Raw genomic sequence first — 17,457 nt, forward strand, 5'->3', positions numbered from 1 at the left:
GTCAATCACACACTGACTCCACCCCTTCACTAGTTTCAGTCAATCATGCCCTGACTCCGCCCTTTCCCCGTTACAGCCTGTCACACACTGACCACACCCTCTTCCAGCATCCTGTCAATCACACCCTGACAATCACTCACCCAATCCCCTGATGCTGTCAATCACACACGGTCCCCACCCCCGCCCCAAACCAGTCAATCACTCCCTGACACCACCCCTCCACGATAGCAGTCAATCACTCACAGACCCCCGCATCCAACGTTCCTGTCAATCAAACACAGACCCCACCCCCTCCCCGGTTCCTGTCAATCTCACACTGACCCCACCCCTTCCTTCCACCGTTCCTGTCAGTCACACACTGACCCCACCCCTTCCCCGTTACCTGTCAATCACAAGTCCCCGCCCTCCTCTTACAGGAATCTTTTACTCGTTGATTCCGGTCTGGTATCTGCGGCTGCGCCCCAACCTCCCGGTGTACGGTTGTGGCATGTCCGCCGTGTTTGTGAAATTTCGGTCTGTTTCAGTAAAGATGGAGTTGGTCTGAATAACAGACACCCTGCCGCCAACGGGCAGCTGTCCGGGGCGACAGACTTAATCACTGACGGGCTGGTTTACTGTATAAATCTGATCAGCTGGACTATAGATTGAAAGTGATTTCTGATACATTTTACAACCACCCTTTTTGCCCTTGAAATAGAATCAGCATTTGCAGTAGTTCAGCGAGGAACATGGAGGAAAGAAAAGCTGCAGGATTCTGATCATTTAATATGAGGGTTATTAGGAGTGAAATTCCTGACTGCTGAAACATGGACGAGGAAACATTGAAGAGTGCACTGGTATTCTTCCAGAGTGACAGGCCTTCATATGGAGAGTTTCGTAAAGGTCGAAAACCTGATTACTTATGGAAATCAGATTGGAGTTACTCTCAGTTTTTCAGGGATTTTCTGCTTCCTAATTTCCCATGCATACTGTCGCCCGAGTTTACGGAAGGCTGGAGGAGCAGGCAAGAGTGGGTGAAAGGGGATGGCAAGCCTGACTTTGAGCACTTGCTGAAACATTTTGGTTAGTCCCATTTTCTCTTGGTGGTGTATTTGCTGAAAGGGGTGAGGGAAATCACAGCAGCCCTGGGCTTTTGTTTTTCTTTCCCGTGGAATGTGGGTGACGCTGGCAAAGCCCCAGTTTGTTGACTATTTTAAGTTACACTTAACTGAGTAGCTTGCTGGACCATACGCAGAGAGTAGTTAAATCCAACCATACGGCTCTTTGTCTGGAGTGTTAGATTTCCTTCCCAAAGAGCATTAGTGAACCAGAAGGGTTTCTACAAGAATCAATGATTGTTGTCAGGGAATACTGAGACTAGCTTTATATTTCACCTATATGAATTCAATTTAATTTCCGGCAGATGCTGTGGTGGGATTTGAACCAATCTCCCCAGGATTTTAGCCTAGACGTCTGGATTATCAGTGGCTGTCAAAACACAAATCAAATTTGCTAACCCTGACTGTAGTTTGGTGGATGAGAAGAGGATTGGACTGATCTTGTGATAACTACCATGCTGAGATAACATTGAGTATGAATCACTGGCCTGGGCAAGTGGTGGAGAAGACATTTGGACAAGGATTGTTGCAAACACTCTTGGATTGTGTTGGTGTCTTCAGGAATTAACAATAACCTCTCAGAATAATGCTGTAATAATCCAGGGAGGTAGGAATGAGGAAATGAGACTTTTTAAAAATCAAAATTCAGTGCACATGTTGGCTGTTGATCCATATACAACACTTTAACAGTATTGTCCTCATCAACCCCCTCTGTTTCCTCTTCCAAAAAAACTCCAGCAAGCCAGTTAAACATGATTTTCCCTTAAGAAAGCGTGCTGGCTCATCTCAATTGATCCACGTTTGTCATGTGACTCTTAATTTTATTCAGATTTATTTGTTGAAGATGTTCTCCCATCACTGAAGTTACTTGAACTGCAATTCTCCAGTCCTCGAGCATCACTCCTGAGTCTAAGAAAGACTGAAAGTTATGAACAGTGCCTCTGTAATTTCCACTCTCACTTCCTTCAATATCCTATTTCCATTTGTTTTCATTTGAATGTGGTGCCACGTATTTCCACAATTTGAAATCCTGATTTTGGATGGCAACTCAGTGCCCCCACTCTCACCTTGAAAGTCAGTCACTATAACATTGAGCAGTGTCACCCAACAAAAACGTGCATTCCTATACATATTTATTATTACACCTTTACAGTAGGGTAATGTTCCAAGGAGCAATATAAGTGTTATCGAGCACAGTTTGAAGCATAATCGCACATGGAGCTATTAAAGAAGACAACCAAAAGATTGGTCAAAGAAATTGATTTTAAATAGTTTCTTAAAGGCAAGAAGAAATACACAGATTCCAGAACATTTGGCAGCATAGCGATCATGTTAGAGTATTAAAATTGGAGATTGTCATAAGACCAGAATTGAAAACACCTTAGAGGGTTCAAAGGCTGGAAGAAATTACAAAGGCGGGGAGAGGAACTGTCATTGAGGAATTTAAAACAGCAGTGAGAACTTTAGAATTCCTGAAAGCTTTTTGTCTTGCATTCATTCGGACAGGGCTCAAGAATATCAGTTTTAAGGGAAGCCAATATTTATAGAGGAGAATCTCTGATTCCTTGGCAAGAGGATTCTGATTGGTAGAAATGTTGCAGTGAAGAATGCATTAGTTCATGCTGACCGATAGGTAACTGCTAAGTTTTGTTTATATTTTAAACTAGGTAAGTTGATTCTAATTCATCAAAACATTGCCATGAGAAATGAATCAGTGAATGACTGTTGTTGTGTTGAAATGGATACAATGCATTTACATGTTATATCTGGAGCACTGCATGCTATTATATGTAGGTTCCAATACACGCAAGTACCTCACACTGTGACTCTTGACTGACAATCTTAAAATAGTTTCAGTGTAATTCTTTGCACGCTCAGGATTTTCCAGTAAATGTTATCCAGTTGCCGAATCATATCTAATGTGGACGCTGTGTTGTGCATTTTGAAAACATGGGCTAGTTGGATATGATGAGTGCCTTGACTGTTGTGAACATCGAAAGAGATATAGGATTTGACACAACCAACCAGTCTTTAGTGTATATGGCCCACATACCTGGTTTCACATGAGCACTGAAATTCATATGTTATCTTTATGCAATAGGCAGAACGCCTTTCCAGCTTGACAGCAGCATCCTGTTTATGGCAACATCAGTAGTGTTTCTACTGCATTGTAACAGCATGAAACAGCTAGCTCACCCATCGCTCAAACATTTGAGATACTTTACTGTTCCAGTATAAGCTGAGGTAGACTGCACTTTTCATGACTAACAGTGGCTACCTTAGCACCGTTCTCAAGTTCGCATGATGTACTGTGAGAAATGATTTGACCAAGATAGTCATTATCCCAGGAATTGCTTTGATGTGTCATACTTCAGCAACAAGCTTTCATGGTGAGCAAATTGCTCCGGCCTCATTTGCAAGGTTACCAATAAGAGATATTTTATAGTGCATGGAATGGTAGGAATCCCAACTTGTGTACTGACCAGTGAGGATATTGCATTCTCCATTGCAATGTCTCCACCATTTACTTTCCAATTGCCAACCGATCAGCATTCACTTGCCAATCAATCAGCACTCACATACAGTATAAATTTCAACCTGAATCCTTCCATGTTGTCCTGATGTGTGCAAGACAAAACTGTGACAGAGTGTACATTTTATTTCAACAACATTTGAATCTAGTAGTGCTAAATTAGAATTTTATAGTTAAACTGTTACTTAACTCAAATCCAATGTAGACAAGGGTGTAATGGGTGAATCAGACAGTGACGACATGAGGTCAGAGTTCTGGATGACCTCAAGTTTCTAGAGAATAGAATGTGGGATGTTGACAATTGAAATAGTTAAGTCAAGAAAGAAAAAGGCATGGATAAGGAACTCAGCAATAGCTGAACTGAGAAAAGAGTAGAATCAAGCAATGTTGCAGAGATAGAAGTATGTTTTCCCTATGATGTGGATTCCAGCTCACCTTGGAGGCAGAAATGACACAAAGCTTTGTTTCACCCTCAAAAAGTTTCCAAGCAAACTAATGACCGGAAATGTGACTTCTGGTGGTGAACCAGTGAATAATAGATTAGTATTTACTCATTTTGTAAAGTACATGGATTCTGCTGTACCTCGCCCCCATATCAGCCCAAGGGCAACATGAGGAATTCACTATCTGGAAGTTCTTAAGTGCATTAACAGCCAGTACACGTCAGAACTATGTTATTGACTGTAAAATACTTTGGTATGTCTTGAGGTAATGTAAGGCACTACATAAATGAACTCTTTCTTGCTTTCAAATGCTAATCAGACTGCAAAAACTGTTGCTGCCTGCTACGTTAAACTGTGTCAACACAGAAATCGGTTTCTGAGATAACAAGGTGTAGAGCTGGATGAACACAGCAGGCCAAGCAGCATCAGAGGAGCAGGAAGGCAGACGTTTCTGAACTTCAGTACACAATACCAGAAAGTGCTGGGAGTTAGGGTAAAACATGATCTTGACCACATGCCTCTGCAGCAGCAAGGAAGTGAGCCAACCCTAGCAACCTGCTGATTTAGCAATTAGTTGTTTTAGGAAATTGCGTCATTTCCATGTTTTGGAGTTATGTGGCTATGTAAAGTAGAAATTTAATTATTGTGGGATGCACTTCTGAGATCTTTTCTGAAATTTGGTCATTGATGGTATAGTGACTGGAACGAGGTCAGCTGGGTGGATCGCATAGAATATGAGTTCCCTGATTGGGACTGTTAACCTGATCTATTCAGGGAGTCCTGGCTGACAGATATAAACAGGAGTGTCAGGGGATCTGCTCACTCTAGGAACCGGCTCTGAATAGCTGGGTCAGCGTCATATATACTGTGCACATGTAAATAAATGGTGACTTGGTGTCGGGATACCAGCCTTTGTGAGATTATTTCAGATGGATTCACTGATGCCCTTTCCAGAAGGAAAATTGCTGCCCTTACCTGGTCTAGATGACGTGTGGCACCAGACCCGCAGCAATGTGGTTGGCTCATCACTACTCTCTCTGATAGCCTAACAGTTCAAGCACAATTATGGAAGGGCAAAAATTCCACGCAATGATCATCTCCAATAAGTGACAAGCTGACCACTGCCTCTTGTCTTTAGATGATGTTACCGTCAGTGATTCCCCACTGTCCACACCCTGGGGTTACTATTGCACAGCGACTCAATTGGAGTCACCACGTAAATTCAATGGCTACAAGAGCAGGTCAGAGACTAGGAATGCAGCAGCAAGTAACTCATATCCTGACTCCCCAAAGCCTGTTCACCATCTACAAGGCACAAGTCAGAAGTATAATGGAATACTTCCTACTGGCATGGATGAGCGCAGCTCCAACAACACTCAAGAAGCTTGATAGCATCCAGAACAAAGCAACCCACTTGACTGGCACCACATCCACAAAGGAATAAGCTCCTTCCACCACTGAAGCTTAATAATAACAGTGTGTACTATCTAAAGATGCACTGCAGAAATTCACCTAAGACTCTTAGACACCACTTCCATCCAGAAGGAAAAGGGCAGCAGATACCTGTAAGTTCTACTTCAAGCCACTCACCATCCAGATTTGAAAAACTTTCAAGTTGTTGGGTCAAAATCCAGGAATTCCCTACCTAAGGACATTGCGGGCCAACCTATAGCACAGAGTACAGAAGTTCAAGAAGGCTGCTAACCACCACCTTCTTAAGGGCAACTAGTGACGGGTAATAAATGCTGGCCAGCCAGCGACGGCCACACTTCAAAAAATGCCATGAAGAAATAAATTTTAAAATGTGTTAAATAATACACGTAGTAACTCACCTTGCAGGTTCAAACTTTATGCAGTGTTATTTTTGTACTTAATTCTGAAATTGTGTTCTTTCTCCATGTGCATTTCATATAATTCTGCTTTATTGCTGTTTTGTTTTATAGGAGATTTTATCGTCCCTGTGGCCAACTGTGATGTGAAGGAATACAATGCAAATCCAAAGCACAACATCCCACTAAGGGACTACCTCAATTACTGGAGAGAACACAGGGAGAGTGGCTATTCATCTCCACAGGGCTGCTTGTACATGAAAGACTGGCACATGCACAGGTGAGTGTATGCAGGATAATTCCCCTGTTGCTTTTCATTTCAAACTGTCAAGTCATTCTACTTGAGCCCCACAGTAATCGAAGCTTAGGTAATGCGATGAGTTATCTAACAATGCAGTTGTGATCAATGGGATGAAAGTCTCCCCTATTTCGTCCTGATTGAAATGGTGCCAAATTAATTAACTGGATAGTGTTAACCTAGTCTATGTAGATGAGGCCCCACAATAGAAAAACCCTGCCTTCCTGACAAAGGAGCAGTCGCTGCACTTCATCAGTTCATTTGAAATGTTTTGGTTATTATCTGAGAGATGGGTCCCTACCCGAAACGTCAACTTCCCTGCTCCTCTGATGCTGTCTGGCCTGCTTTGTTCCTCCAGTTCCATACTGTGTAAATGTAAGCTCTTTTCTGTACTGAGCCATCAAACTTACTTAGGGAGATTTTGTGGACGATTGTTGCGGGTAAATTTTAGGCGTCTCATATAATTTAATCTCAAATCCTAATATTAATCTGTTCAATTGGAACTTTAACCAAGAAGGCAATTGTAATCAGTCTTGTGCCGTAACTCAGGAAATCTTGCTTAGGTTATAAATAACACCTATTAATACTTTAAGGGCATACAGTTCTTACTTTCCAGTTCAGCTAAGGGCACAGGTCGACACTCAATTTCTCGGTCCCTTTCCGATTCTTCAAGAGCCATCCACTCCTGATTGGTAAACTTCTCACACATACCTTGATTACCGAAAGCTATTGCTTATTAACTCTTTCCAAGTTAGAACCCACAGCATGATTGGATACATAATATAAACATGCAGAATCAACGAGGCTTCATGAAGCAGAAATCATGTCTGACAAATTTATTTACTGTTTTTTGAGGAGTTAACAAGCAGGATGAACAAAAGGGAACTATTGATTTCCAAAAAGTGTTTAATAAAGCACTACACATAAGTTATTTAATAAGATAAAAGCACACGGTGTTGGAGGCAGTATATTAGTATGTTTAGAAATTTGGCTAATTAATGGAAAACGGTGTTGGGATAAAGAGGTCATTTTCAGGATGGCAACCTGTAACTAGTAGAATACAACTGGGACTGCATTATCAAGACTTGGATGAGGGTAGTAAATGTGCAATTGGCAAGTTTGTAGATTACACAAAAATAGGTGGGAAGACAGGTAGTAAAGATGACAGAGCCTTTGGGGCGGCATGGTGGCTCACAGTGGTTAGCACTGCTGCCTCACAGCACCAGGGACCCGGGTTTGATTCCACCCTCGGGTGACTGTCTGTGTGGAGTTTGCACATTCTCCGTGTCTGCGTGGGTTTCCTCCGGGTGCTCCAGTTTCCTCCCACAGTCCAAAAATATGCAGGCTAGGTGGATTGGCCATGCTAAATTGCCCACAGTGTTCAGGGATGTGTAGATTAGGGGGGTTTTAGGGAGATGGGTCTGGGTGGGATGCTCTGTGGGTCGGTGTGGACTTGTTGGGCCGAAGGGCCTGTTTCCACACTGTAGGGATTCTATGATTCTATAGAGGGTTATAGACTAGCTGAGTGAGTGGACTACACAAGGCACTAGTCAGACCATGTCTGGAATACTGCAATCAGTTGACCCTGTTATCAAAGAAAAATGTACTGCATTTCGCGGTAGTCCAGAGAAGGTTCACTATATTGATTCCAGGTATAGAGGAATTGTCGTATGAGGAGACGTTGAGTAAGTTGAGCTTGTACTCTTTGGAATTTAGAAGAACGAGAGGAGACATTTTCGAACTGTACGAGACTCCAAGGGGACTTTACAGTGTAAGCGCTGAGAGGGTTTTTCCCCCTTGTGTGAGAATCTAGGATCAGAGGGCATAATCTCAGAGTAAGGGATTGCCCATTTAAGAGAGAGTTGAGGAGGAATTTCTTCTCTCAGAGAGTAGTGAATCTTTGGAGTTCTTAATGACACAGCTTCTGTGGTAAGTGTATTCAAGGCGAAGATAGATTTTTAACTAGTAAGGGGAAGGAAGGCATTGGGAAAAAGTGGATTTGAGGATTATTAGATCAGCAACGATCTCATTGAATGGTGGAGCAGACTCAGTAGGCTGAATTCCTACTTCTGCTACTGTGTCTATAGTCTTGTGCTCTCCTCAATATCCTAGGTAGTCAACGATGAAAGAACAAGATTGAAAATGTGTTTCCAAAATTATAGAGTACATAACTCAAATAAATTAAACCGGCAATAAGTTGAAAATGAATCATAGAGTCTTGCAGCACGGAAACAGATTCCTTGCTCTAACTAGTCCATGCCGACCATAATCCCAAACTAACCTAGTCCCACTTACCTGCACTTGGCCCAGATCCCTCTATTTCTTATTCATGTCCATATCTAAATGTCTTTTAAACTTGTAACCGTACCCACATCCATCAATTCCTCTAGCAGTTCATTCCAAACATGAACCACCCTCATGTCTTTTTTAAATCTTTCTGCTCTCATGTACTGAACGTATTGGAGCTACAGCAACTGGACATTGAAGGCTCACGGACTGAACAATGAATCCTAGTTCAGCATAAAAGGTTAAAAGGGCCTTAAATGGATGCACTGGAATGAAATTTGGTAAGGAGTGACCAGGATGACTGAAAGAAGATAAACCCAAGCAAAAACTTACAGATGTTATTAGATATGGATATGGGATTGAGCAAGCTGTTTAACTAGGACAATGAACAGAGGACTAGAGGAATCAAGAACAAAATATACAAGATTAAACCAGATGGGTCAGATTATTTTGTCTATGAAAGGAACAGGTTTGATGGACTTTTCTTACACTTGTAATATTCCTGAATAAACCTTGTCATTTCTTGGGTTTTAGGGTTTTTCCTGATCATGGGGTATACAGTACTCCTCTCTTCTTCCAGTCTGACTGGCTGAATGAATACTGGGACTCTATTCAATTGGACGATTATCGTTTTGTTTACATGGGCCCCAAAGGATCATGGTAAGTGTATCTTATGCCAGAAAGTGTTCCATCCTGTAACTGATGATATATTGAGTTGTCCATAAATAGAGACAATGAATTGCATGCAAAGCTCTTACACAGTTACGTAGAATTGAATAGATCAGAATGTTCTAGTCCCACAGGAAGCATGGAAAAAGCAGGAGCCCTTACAAATGAGAGAGTTGACATCAGAACACGTAGCCAGAACTTCCTGTCTCTTCCCTGTGGGAAGGCACTTGTGTGATGCTGCTGTCCCACCTCCACTTGAAATCCATAAGTGTTCAACTGCCCGAGAAAGTGGTTGAGGCAGGTACAGTAGCAACATTAAAAAAAAAATTGGATGGGGGCATGGATAGGAATGGTTTAGAGGGATAGGGACCAAATTGGAACTAGCTGAGTGGGCACCATGGTCAGCATGGACCAGTTTGGGCTGAAGGGCCTGTTTCCATGCTGTATTACTCTATGACTCTATGACTGCCACTTAAGACATCTTCCTGCCTGGGCTGAATTTTTTGCTGTTTCAAGACAGCCTGCTCCTCAATCCTGGGACTCCTGGGGTTATTGTTCAGGCAGCAGCCACACCCCTGTGACAATGCCATGTGTTAGAATGGCTGACCTCTGATTGACCAGCTCTAGTGGTGATAGGATGTCATTTCCAGGGTCCTCAGTCATGAGATGGTCTGCTGTTGTCCTCCTAAGTATATGTACCTATGCACCTGATGGGCTGGTCTACCTGCTAAGAGTCAGCACCAGTGCCTCACTGCTTTTTCAGGAAGCACTCGAGGTACCCGCTAAACTCAGAAGATTGTGTCCAAAGAATGCACAACACAGAAACATGTCAGACAACCAAGTTGATCTATGCCAATGTATATTCTCCACATGACCCTCCTCCCATCTTTCTAAATCTATCAGCAGATCCTTCTTTTCTCCCTCATGTTCTTTTCTCAATTCCCCTTCAACACATCTAATGCTGTTATCACAACTATTTTGATACAGAGTTCTTCATCATAACCACTTTTACTTTCTTCTGTGAAGAGATTTCTCCTGAAATTTTATTGGATTTATTCTTTTTCAGGAATATTTTTAATTTCTCTTTAAAAGTTATTGTTAAATCTGCACTCCCCATCCTTTAAAATGGTGTATTCCAAATTATAATTCACTGTGCAAACAGGAAATCTTTTTTGTTTTGCCAATTATCTTAAATTTGTGTCCACTGGTTATTGACCTTGATACCAGAGGAAACAGGTTGTCCTTTAAATTCCTGTAACTGTGAGCAGTACAGTATTCCATCTGTCGAATGAGACCTTAAACCGAGGCCCTGTCTGCTGTCTAAAATCAATTCTCATTATTTAACTGGGAAGAATGCACTAATAATAGTGCTCCATTGTTCCTTAAGCAGAACAAGTAAAACTCTAAAGATCAAAAGTGCAGATTTCATGGATGGGTTAAATTGATACTTATTAGTAAAGCAATGATTGTTTGTCACTTTGACAGTTGATTCTGCAGATTTAGGTCTTTTTTAGAATTTTTTATTTTAAGCTGTTTTGGTTTATCTGTCTTTATCCCCCATAGAAACGGAGAGAGAGAGACAGAGAAATATGTTTACAGTTCCTAGGCTAAAAATGTTTCAGACTGCTTTTCAACATACAACTTTGTAATAAACTGAAGCTCAGCTAATCAGAAGGTTCTCATCAGTGCAAAAATAGGTAGTGGGTCAGAAAATTAGACAATATAATGGACAGTAAAGAATGACTAAAAGATTAGTAAGGAGAAAAAGCTTTAGAATACGAGAGAAAACTAGCTAGAAATAAAGAAACAGATAGTAAGAGTTTCCGTAAATATTAAAAGAAAAGAGTTAATAAACTGATCATTGGTCCTGTAAAAATTTAGTGTTGCGAATTAGTAATGGAAAATAAGATGTATTTTACAGGAGTCTTCACTCTTGAGGATACAGCTGATATTTCAAAAGTATTTGCAAATCAGGAAATGGAAGTGAGGGAAGAGCTCAGGAAAATTACAACTCTGAGGAAGTTATATTGAGCAAGCAGTTGGAACAGCAACAAAAACAGAAATTGCTAGAAAAACTCAACAGGTCTGTCAGTATCTATGGAGAGAAAGCAGAGTTGGTACATCAGTCTGACAAGTCTTTGAGTTCTAATGGACTTCATCTCAGGATCTTTAAAAAAGTGTGTAATGAGATAGTTTTGCATTGATTTTAATTTTTGTTTAGATTCCCTAGATTAGGGAAAGTTTCATTAGATTGGAAAGCAGTAAACTCATTGATTCAAAAAGAAAGCAAGTTTCTACAAGCCAGTCAGCTTAACATTTGTTGTAAAGAAAATATCAGATGATGGTACTAAAGATATTATAGCATGGAATTTAGAAAAGGTCAAAGTAATTAGACGCCGTCAATGTGGTTCTGTGATGGTTAGATCATGTTTAACCAATTTATTGGATGTTTTTGAATAAGTATCAGTTGCTATGGACAAAGAATAGCCAATAGATATATTGTATTTAGATTTCCAGAGGATATTTGATAGGATGCCACAGCAAAGATCACGACAGAAATTAAAAGGTCATGGTGCAGGGGATAACATATTGACATAGATAGAATAATGTTTAGTTAACAGGTAACAGAAACATAAATTGGGTCTTCTTGTTGGCAAGATGTAATGAGAGGTATGCCATAGGGATAGCGCTGGGGCCTCAACTTACAATTTTTATAAATGACTTGATTGAAGGGCCTAATTTGTTAATGATGCAATAAATAATACATCACAAAGTGAGTGGTGAAGAGTACACAAGTATGCTACAAAGAGATATAGATAGATTGAGTGAGTGGGCAAAGATCTGGCAAATAGAGTATAATGTGGGAAAGAGATATGAAGAGATCTAGGTGTCTTAATGTATGAATTGCAAAAGGCTAGTGTACACTTACAACAAGTAATTATGAAAGCTAATAGAATTTTATCATTATTGCGAGGAGAATTGAATGCAAAAGTAAGATTATACATCTGTTGTACAGAGCATTGGCAAGAATACTCTTGAAGTACTATGTACAGCATTCAAACCCTTTTAAAGGAATAAGTGTAAATGAGTTGGAAGTATTTCTTAGAAGGCTTACGGGATCAATATCAAGAATGAGAAGAAAGGTTGGCAGGTTAAGCTTCTAGATGTAGAATTTCAGATGAGTGGGAAGGTACTCGATTGAAACATGTAGGATTCTGAGGGATCTTGACAGCATGGATGTGGAAAGGATGTTTCCTCTTGTGGGAGATTCTAGAACTAAAGGTCACACTTTAAAAATAAGGGGTCAGCTTTTCAAGACAAAGATGAGCAAAGATTCTTTCTCTGAGAGGGTCGTGAGGCTTTGTAGCTCCCTTCTGCAAAAGGTGTGCAATCAGAGTTTTTCAATATTTTGAAGGAAGGCATAAATAGATCATTGTTAAGCAAAGGTGTGAAAGGTTATCAAGGGCAAGTGGGAATGTTACTGGATTGATCCCTTCTTGAGATGGAAAATTATGATATTAGATTAAAGGATAAATGGATATCGTAAAAAGCAAGAAAGGAATTTAGCAAAGAAATGTCCAACTTCATAGTGGCATGATACATTTCTCTTTCCTCCTCCCTCTTGTAGGACACCATTTCATGCTGATGTATTCCGATCATACAGCTGGTCAGCCAACATCTGTGGGCGGAAGAAGTGGCTGCTGTTCCCACCTGGTGAAGAGGAACATTTGAAGGACCGCAGTGGTAACCTTGCTTATGATGTCCAGTCTACAGTTCTGCAGGACAAGGATCATTATCCAAAATACAGCCAGTGCAGTCAACCCATTGAAGTGGTGCAGAGTGTTGGAGAGGTCATCTTTGTTCCAAGTGGATGGTACCATCAAGTTTACAATCTGGTATAGAAAACAAATCTTGTAATATATTGTATATATCCTAAAGCAACCTTGACCATTCAATGTAGACGTAGGGATTCATGAAGCTCTATGCTCTATAATTTTGGCTTTATTAGCAATCTTGTAAATATGCCCCAAGCCATTTGCACATCTTTAAAAGGTTAACTGCAGGATAGTGGCTATCATGTTTATACTACTGTTCATTGTTGCAAACGGACCACTACATCTGGACCTGATGAAGGCCCAGTCAAACTCAAGTTCTCCTGAAAAGGCAAAATAGCTATAAATATTTGAAGAACAAGTTATGCTGTTTCATTTCAATTCATTTAGTACACAAATAGTATTTTCCACAAACAGAATACTGACTTCTCTGTGAAAAGACTTTCTGCTGACCACACAATTGAGGATATTATCCCTGAATTTCAGTACCTGTGTGATGTCATTTATATAGGCTAAAAGTTCAAGTGATCAGATGATTGAATCAAATAGCAAGTTCCTTTGGTTGCTGTACGAGGCAGAGTACGGACTTACTGAACCAGCTTGTACCTGCAAAATCCAAAGCAAATGATCAACTGTTTGATGTGATTCACAATTGGGCAGCAGTTGCTGAACAATCCTAATAGTTACATTAACAACCAAAATAAAATAATCAGTCCAGTTCGTAACTTGGCTCATTTATACTTGCTATAGGCGACTCTGCAAACAAAAGGAAAATGTTCAAGACTTGCATCTGTTTTGAATCAACTAGGAGGCTCCCTGTAGATTCCTCCATGACAATGATTTGTAGCAGCTATAATATTGAGGATTGTTGGCTAATTGCAACTTACTGTTGCTGCTATAAAATTTGAGCTCTTAAGATGGGTGCCTGCAAGATAGGGTATCCCATTAAGTTATGTGCATCTTCACATGGGATTTCCAAGGCATTACTCTTGAGACACAAATGCCCTACAACTTGATATAACTGAAACACATTTTTATGTTCTGGTTTAATTTGTGGTGCTGGGTTTACAGTTTTTCTATCATGATTGCGCATCATGGTATGTTTTCTTCTCTCCTGACTTTGTATAAACTATAATTAATCATTTTATGTTCTTCTGTTCAGGAGGACACCATCTCCATCAATCACAACTGGCTGAACGGCTGCAGCATAGACATCATGTGGCAATTCCTCCAGCAGGAGCTGAAGGCAGTCCAGGAAGAGATCAGAGAGTGGGAGAACCATATGGAGGGTTGGAATCAACATTGTCAGGTATTGGAGGAGAGAGTAATTCATTTGTTTATTGCTTTCCCTTCATGTCAGCAGTGACTGAATTTCAACATAAATGAGCAAAGTAAAACAGCTGGTTTGTGAAATGCAATACAACATAGTGATACAAATTTTGTTCATTCTCAGGATTTGAGCATCATCTTCAGAGCCGCTATTGATAGTCCATTGCTATGGCACTGAAAAAATTGTAGTGAGACTACCTTCTTTGACTACTTAAATCTGATATTTGTTGCCATTTAAAGCTTGGTTTGCTAGCAATTTTGAGCCAACCATATGAAGTGACTCCATATCATATGATGGGCGAGATGCATAAAAATACCAGGTTTCTTTTCCTGAGGAAATTAGTGAACCAATTTGTTTTTACCATCATCGATAGTTTTTTAAACAAATTCAAATCGCCATGGTGGGATTTGGGTTTGTGTTCTGTCAACAGCTAATTTAGATCTCTTGATTATGAATACAGTAATGTAAGCATTCGACTAGACCTGCGACATATTTTTGAAAGGAGCGTTACTCTGTATCTGATTGTTCTAACATGGTCTAGGTGTGCTTAACACAAATCTGGACAGTGTTTAACACCTTCCCACAAACATCCTGAAGCACAATATTACATATTAAATAGAAAAATATGCAATGGCGTGTTTGTATTTAACAGGTGAAAACAGTCTTCAAACACTGTTTGAAGTGAAGAAACGTGGATCTCCACATATACAATATGACGAATTGTAGATTTAGAAAACTAGAAATGATACAGTCATACCTCTAAATTTATAATGTGCTAAACATTTGAAGAAACCACCAAAACCTCAAAATTTTATTAACATACAAGTTGTATTCTCACTGATGGCCATTGTCTCTGTTCTATTCCTGTTTGCTGCAGTTGCTGTTGAAATCGTGCACTGGAATCAACTACCATGAATTCTACACCTTTCTGAAAATAATAGCGAGAAATAGAATAGCAGTATTAGAGGCTACGTCAGGAGACTCAGCAGCCTGCCACAGTACATTTCCTGCAGAACTATCCACTCTCGGACTGTGTCACTCAGTGTTCGATTTACACCGGACTGAAGATGTGCTGACTTCAGTGCTTACCAATGAGAACTTCAATATACTAGACTCAGACTTGTTGGATCCTCGTCCAGAGGACCTGCTGGATGAGATTAAAGAAATAAAGGATGCTGTCTCGTCATAATATTCTACTTGAATTCCTTATAAACCAAGCTACATGGCAACTCCTTATCTTCGGTTAAGGGATTCCAAAGTGCATTCTGGAATTGAAAGGGAAAAGAATTAAGCAACCGGGGTCACTTTTGCTGCTTAGCCTGATGCAAACTGTGCTGCAAAGGATAAAGAATACACATAACAATAGTTCAGTGACATTCAGTATAAATCTAGGAGTTCAAATTCCATGCTGGTTTGGGAATAAAAGTCCAGAAATGGAAACCTAAAACCACCCAAAGTAACCATTCATCTCTTGGATCATCAGGAAACAGAACAGAGTAGATTTTCTCTGGGAAATAAGACCCACTGTCTTTACCCAGTGTCCTATGTAATTCTTAAATTACTAAAGCATGGTACAAACACATTTACAACATGAGGTATGTAGTTAAATGAGAAAAAAAAAGTCAAGGCTCGGCTCTGCTGCATCTGAACAGTTGAGTAGATTGTCATATCTCCCTGCTGCAACAAAACATGAAATGTACACAAGGTACTAGAGAGAGCAGCTAGATTGTATACCAAACACATCAGCACCATTGGGATCAGAAAAAAACTAGGGCACTAAGTACAATCTTGTACATAAAGGAGGTTAGAAATGAAAACTCTCCAAAATATCTGCAGTTATTTAAATCAAGAAACTTGTCTTGAAAGATGATTAAAACTATATTTAAAACAATTCTGTTTCATCATGAAACATTCATATTATTTAATATACTTATTTTCTACGCTGAAGGATGGGGCTAACTGCAGCTGCCTTTGGCCCCAGAGGAAAAGCTCTCTGAGGGGTGTGGTTTGAAAACAGTTCTTGGACCCCGTTGCTATAGTTGGGAGCACAGTAAATAGAGAGTGTATACTGTGCTCAGTTCAGCGAAATTAGAAAAACACCAACTATCTCTGGTATTGACGGCAGATTGGAATGTGGAGATGAGACCACATCAAATCAGCAGTGATATGTTGAATGGCAGTGCAGACTAGAGGAATTAAAAGATCTGCTGCTGCTCCCAATTTATCTGTTTATCTTAAGAACCTGCAGTCGGGCTTCTTCAGCTCTGCATTAAGACTGACAATTTGAGCAAAAGATGGCAATTGGTCTCATGCATTGTCACACAGTGTCTCTACAGTACGTACTAGAGACAGACACTAACACACAGTCACAGTATCTTGTGCTGGATCATAAACATGCATCACATTTGGTCTTCAGGTGGTGTGACTGCGAGTTGGCCCTCAGAATTGTCAGCAGAAAAGGACTGTTGCTCAATAGCAATTAAAAGAGAGTGCAGCACACAAATGTAATTTTACTGGAGTGTAACACAAGAATACTTCCTGTGCGAGACTGATATTCTTGGGAGCAGTGAAAAAGCTTTTGTAATTGGAATAACAGAGCACCTAAGTCTTGAATGTTATTGAAAGAAGTTGCATAGAAGAGCCCCAGAGACATTTATAAAGGGAAGACATGAGAGAAATAAGACTTGTCCCGAGAGAGCATTGTATATCTAGATTACAGATGGCTCTCAAGGATGTTGACAAAACATTGAAATCAGAAAAAATAGGCTGCTGCTAGAATTAGACATTTAGAAAAATGTATGAATAATAATAAAAATGATTTCACATCCATTTTCTAATTGTTTTTAGATTTGCAAAGCCAAAATGTGGCACGGCTGACAATCTGTCACACACAACCCTTTCTCTCAACTTAGTTACTGTTTGATCTACCAGGCCACAGAATTTATATATCTTCAGCTACATCCAATATTCACTCTAAGCTGTTTGGCTGCTCAAAGGGTTTATTCACATTGATTGCAGTGCCAGAGTATTCACTGACAGTTTCTCCGGCCATTGCCGTGCACAGACCTCAGAAATCCATACAGCAGCTGGAGAAATTACGGGGAATGTATGCTACATCCCATCTAAACACCCTCTCTAG

General features: G+C 40.2%; 1 protein-coding gene across 1 annotated transcript; it reads left to right on the forward strand.

The window, feature by feature from the left end:
* The first annotated feature begins 430 nt into the window (after positions 1-430).
* On the forward strand, positions 431-17,085 carry jmjd4 (jumonji domain containing 4). The gene is made up of 6 exons (XM_020516059.2): positions 431-1,062; positions 6,017-6,182; positions 9,021-9,146; positions 12,784-13,051; positions 14,151-14,297; positions 15,196-17,085. The coding sequence occupies exons 1-6, from the start codon at positions 807-809 to the stop codon at positions 15,505-15,507; spliced, it is 1,275 nt and encodes a 424-aa protein (XP_020371648.1). The 5' UTR covers positions 431-806; the 3' UTR covers positions 15,508-17,085.
* The last annotated feature ends 372 nt before the right edge of the window (positions 17,086-17,457 follow it).

Source organism: Rhincodon typus, chromosome 4 (assembly GCF_021869965.1).
Source record: "Rhincodon typus isolate 14 chromosome 4, sRhiTyp1.1, whole genome shotgun sequence".
Lineage (NCBI taxonomy): Eukaryota > Metazoa > Chordata > Chondrichthyes > Orectolobiformes > Rhincodontidae > Rhincodon > Rhincodon typus.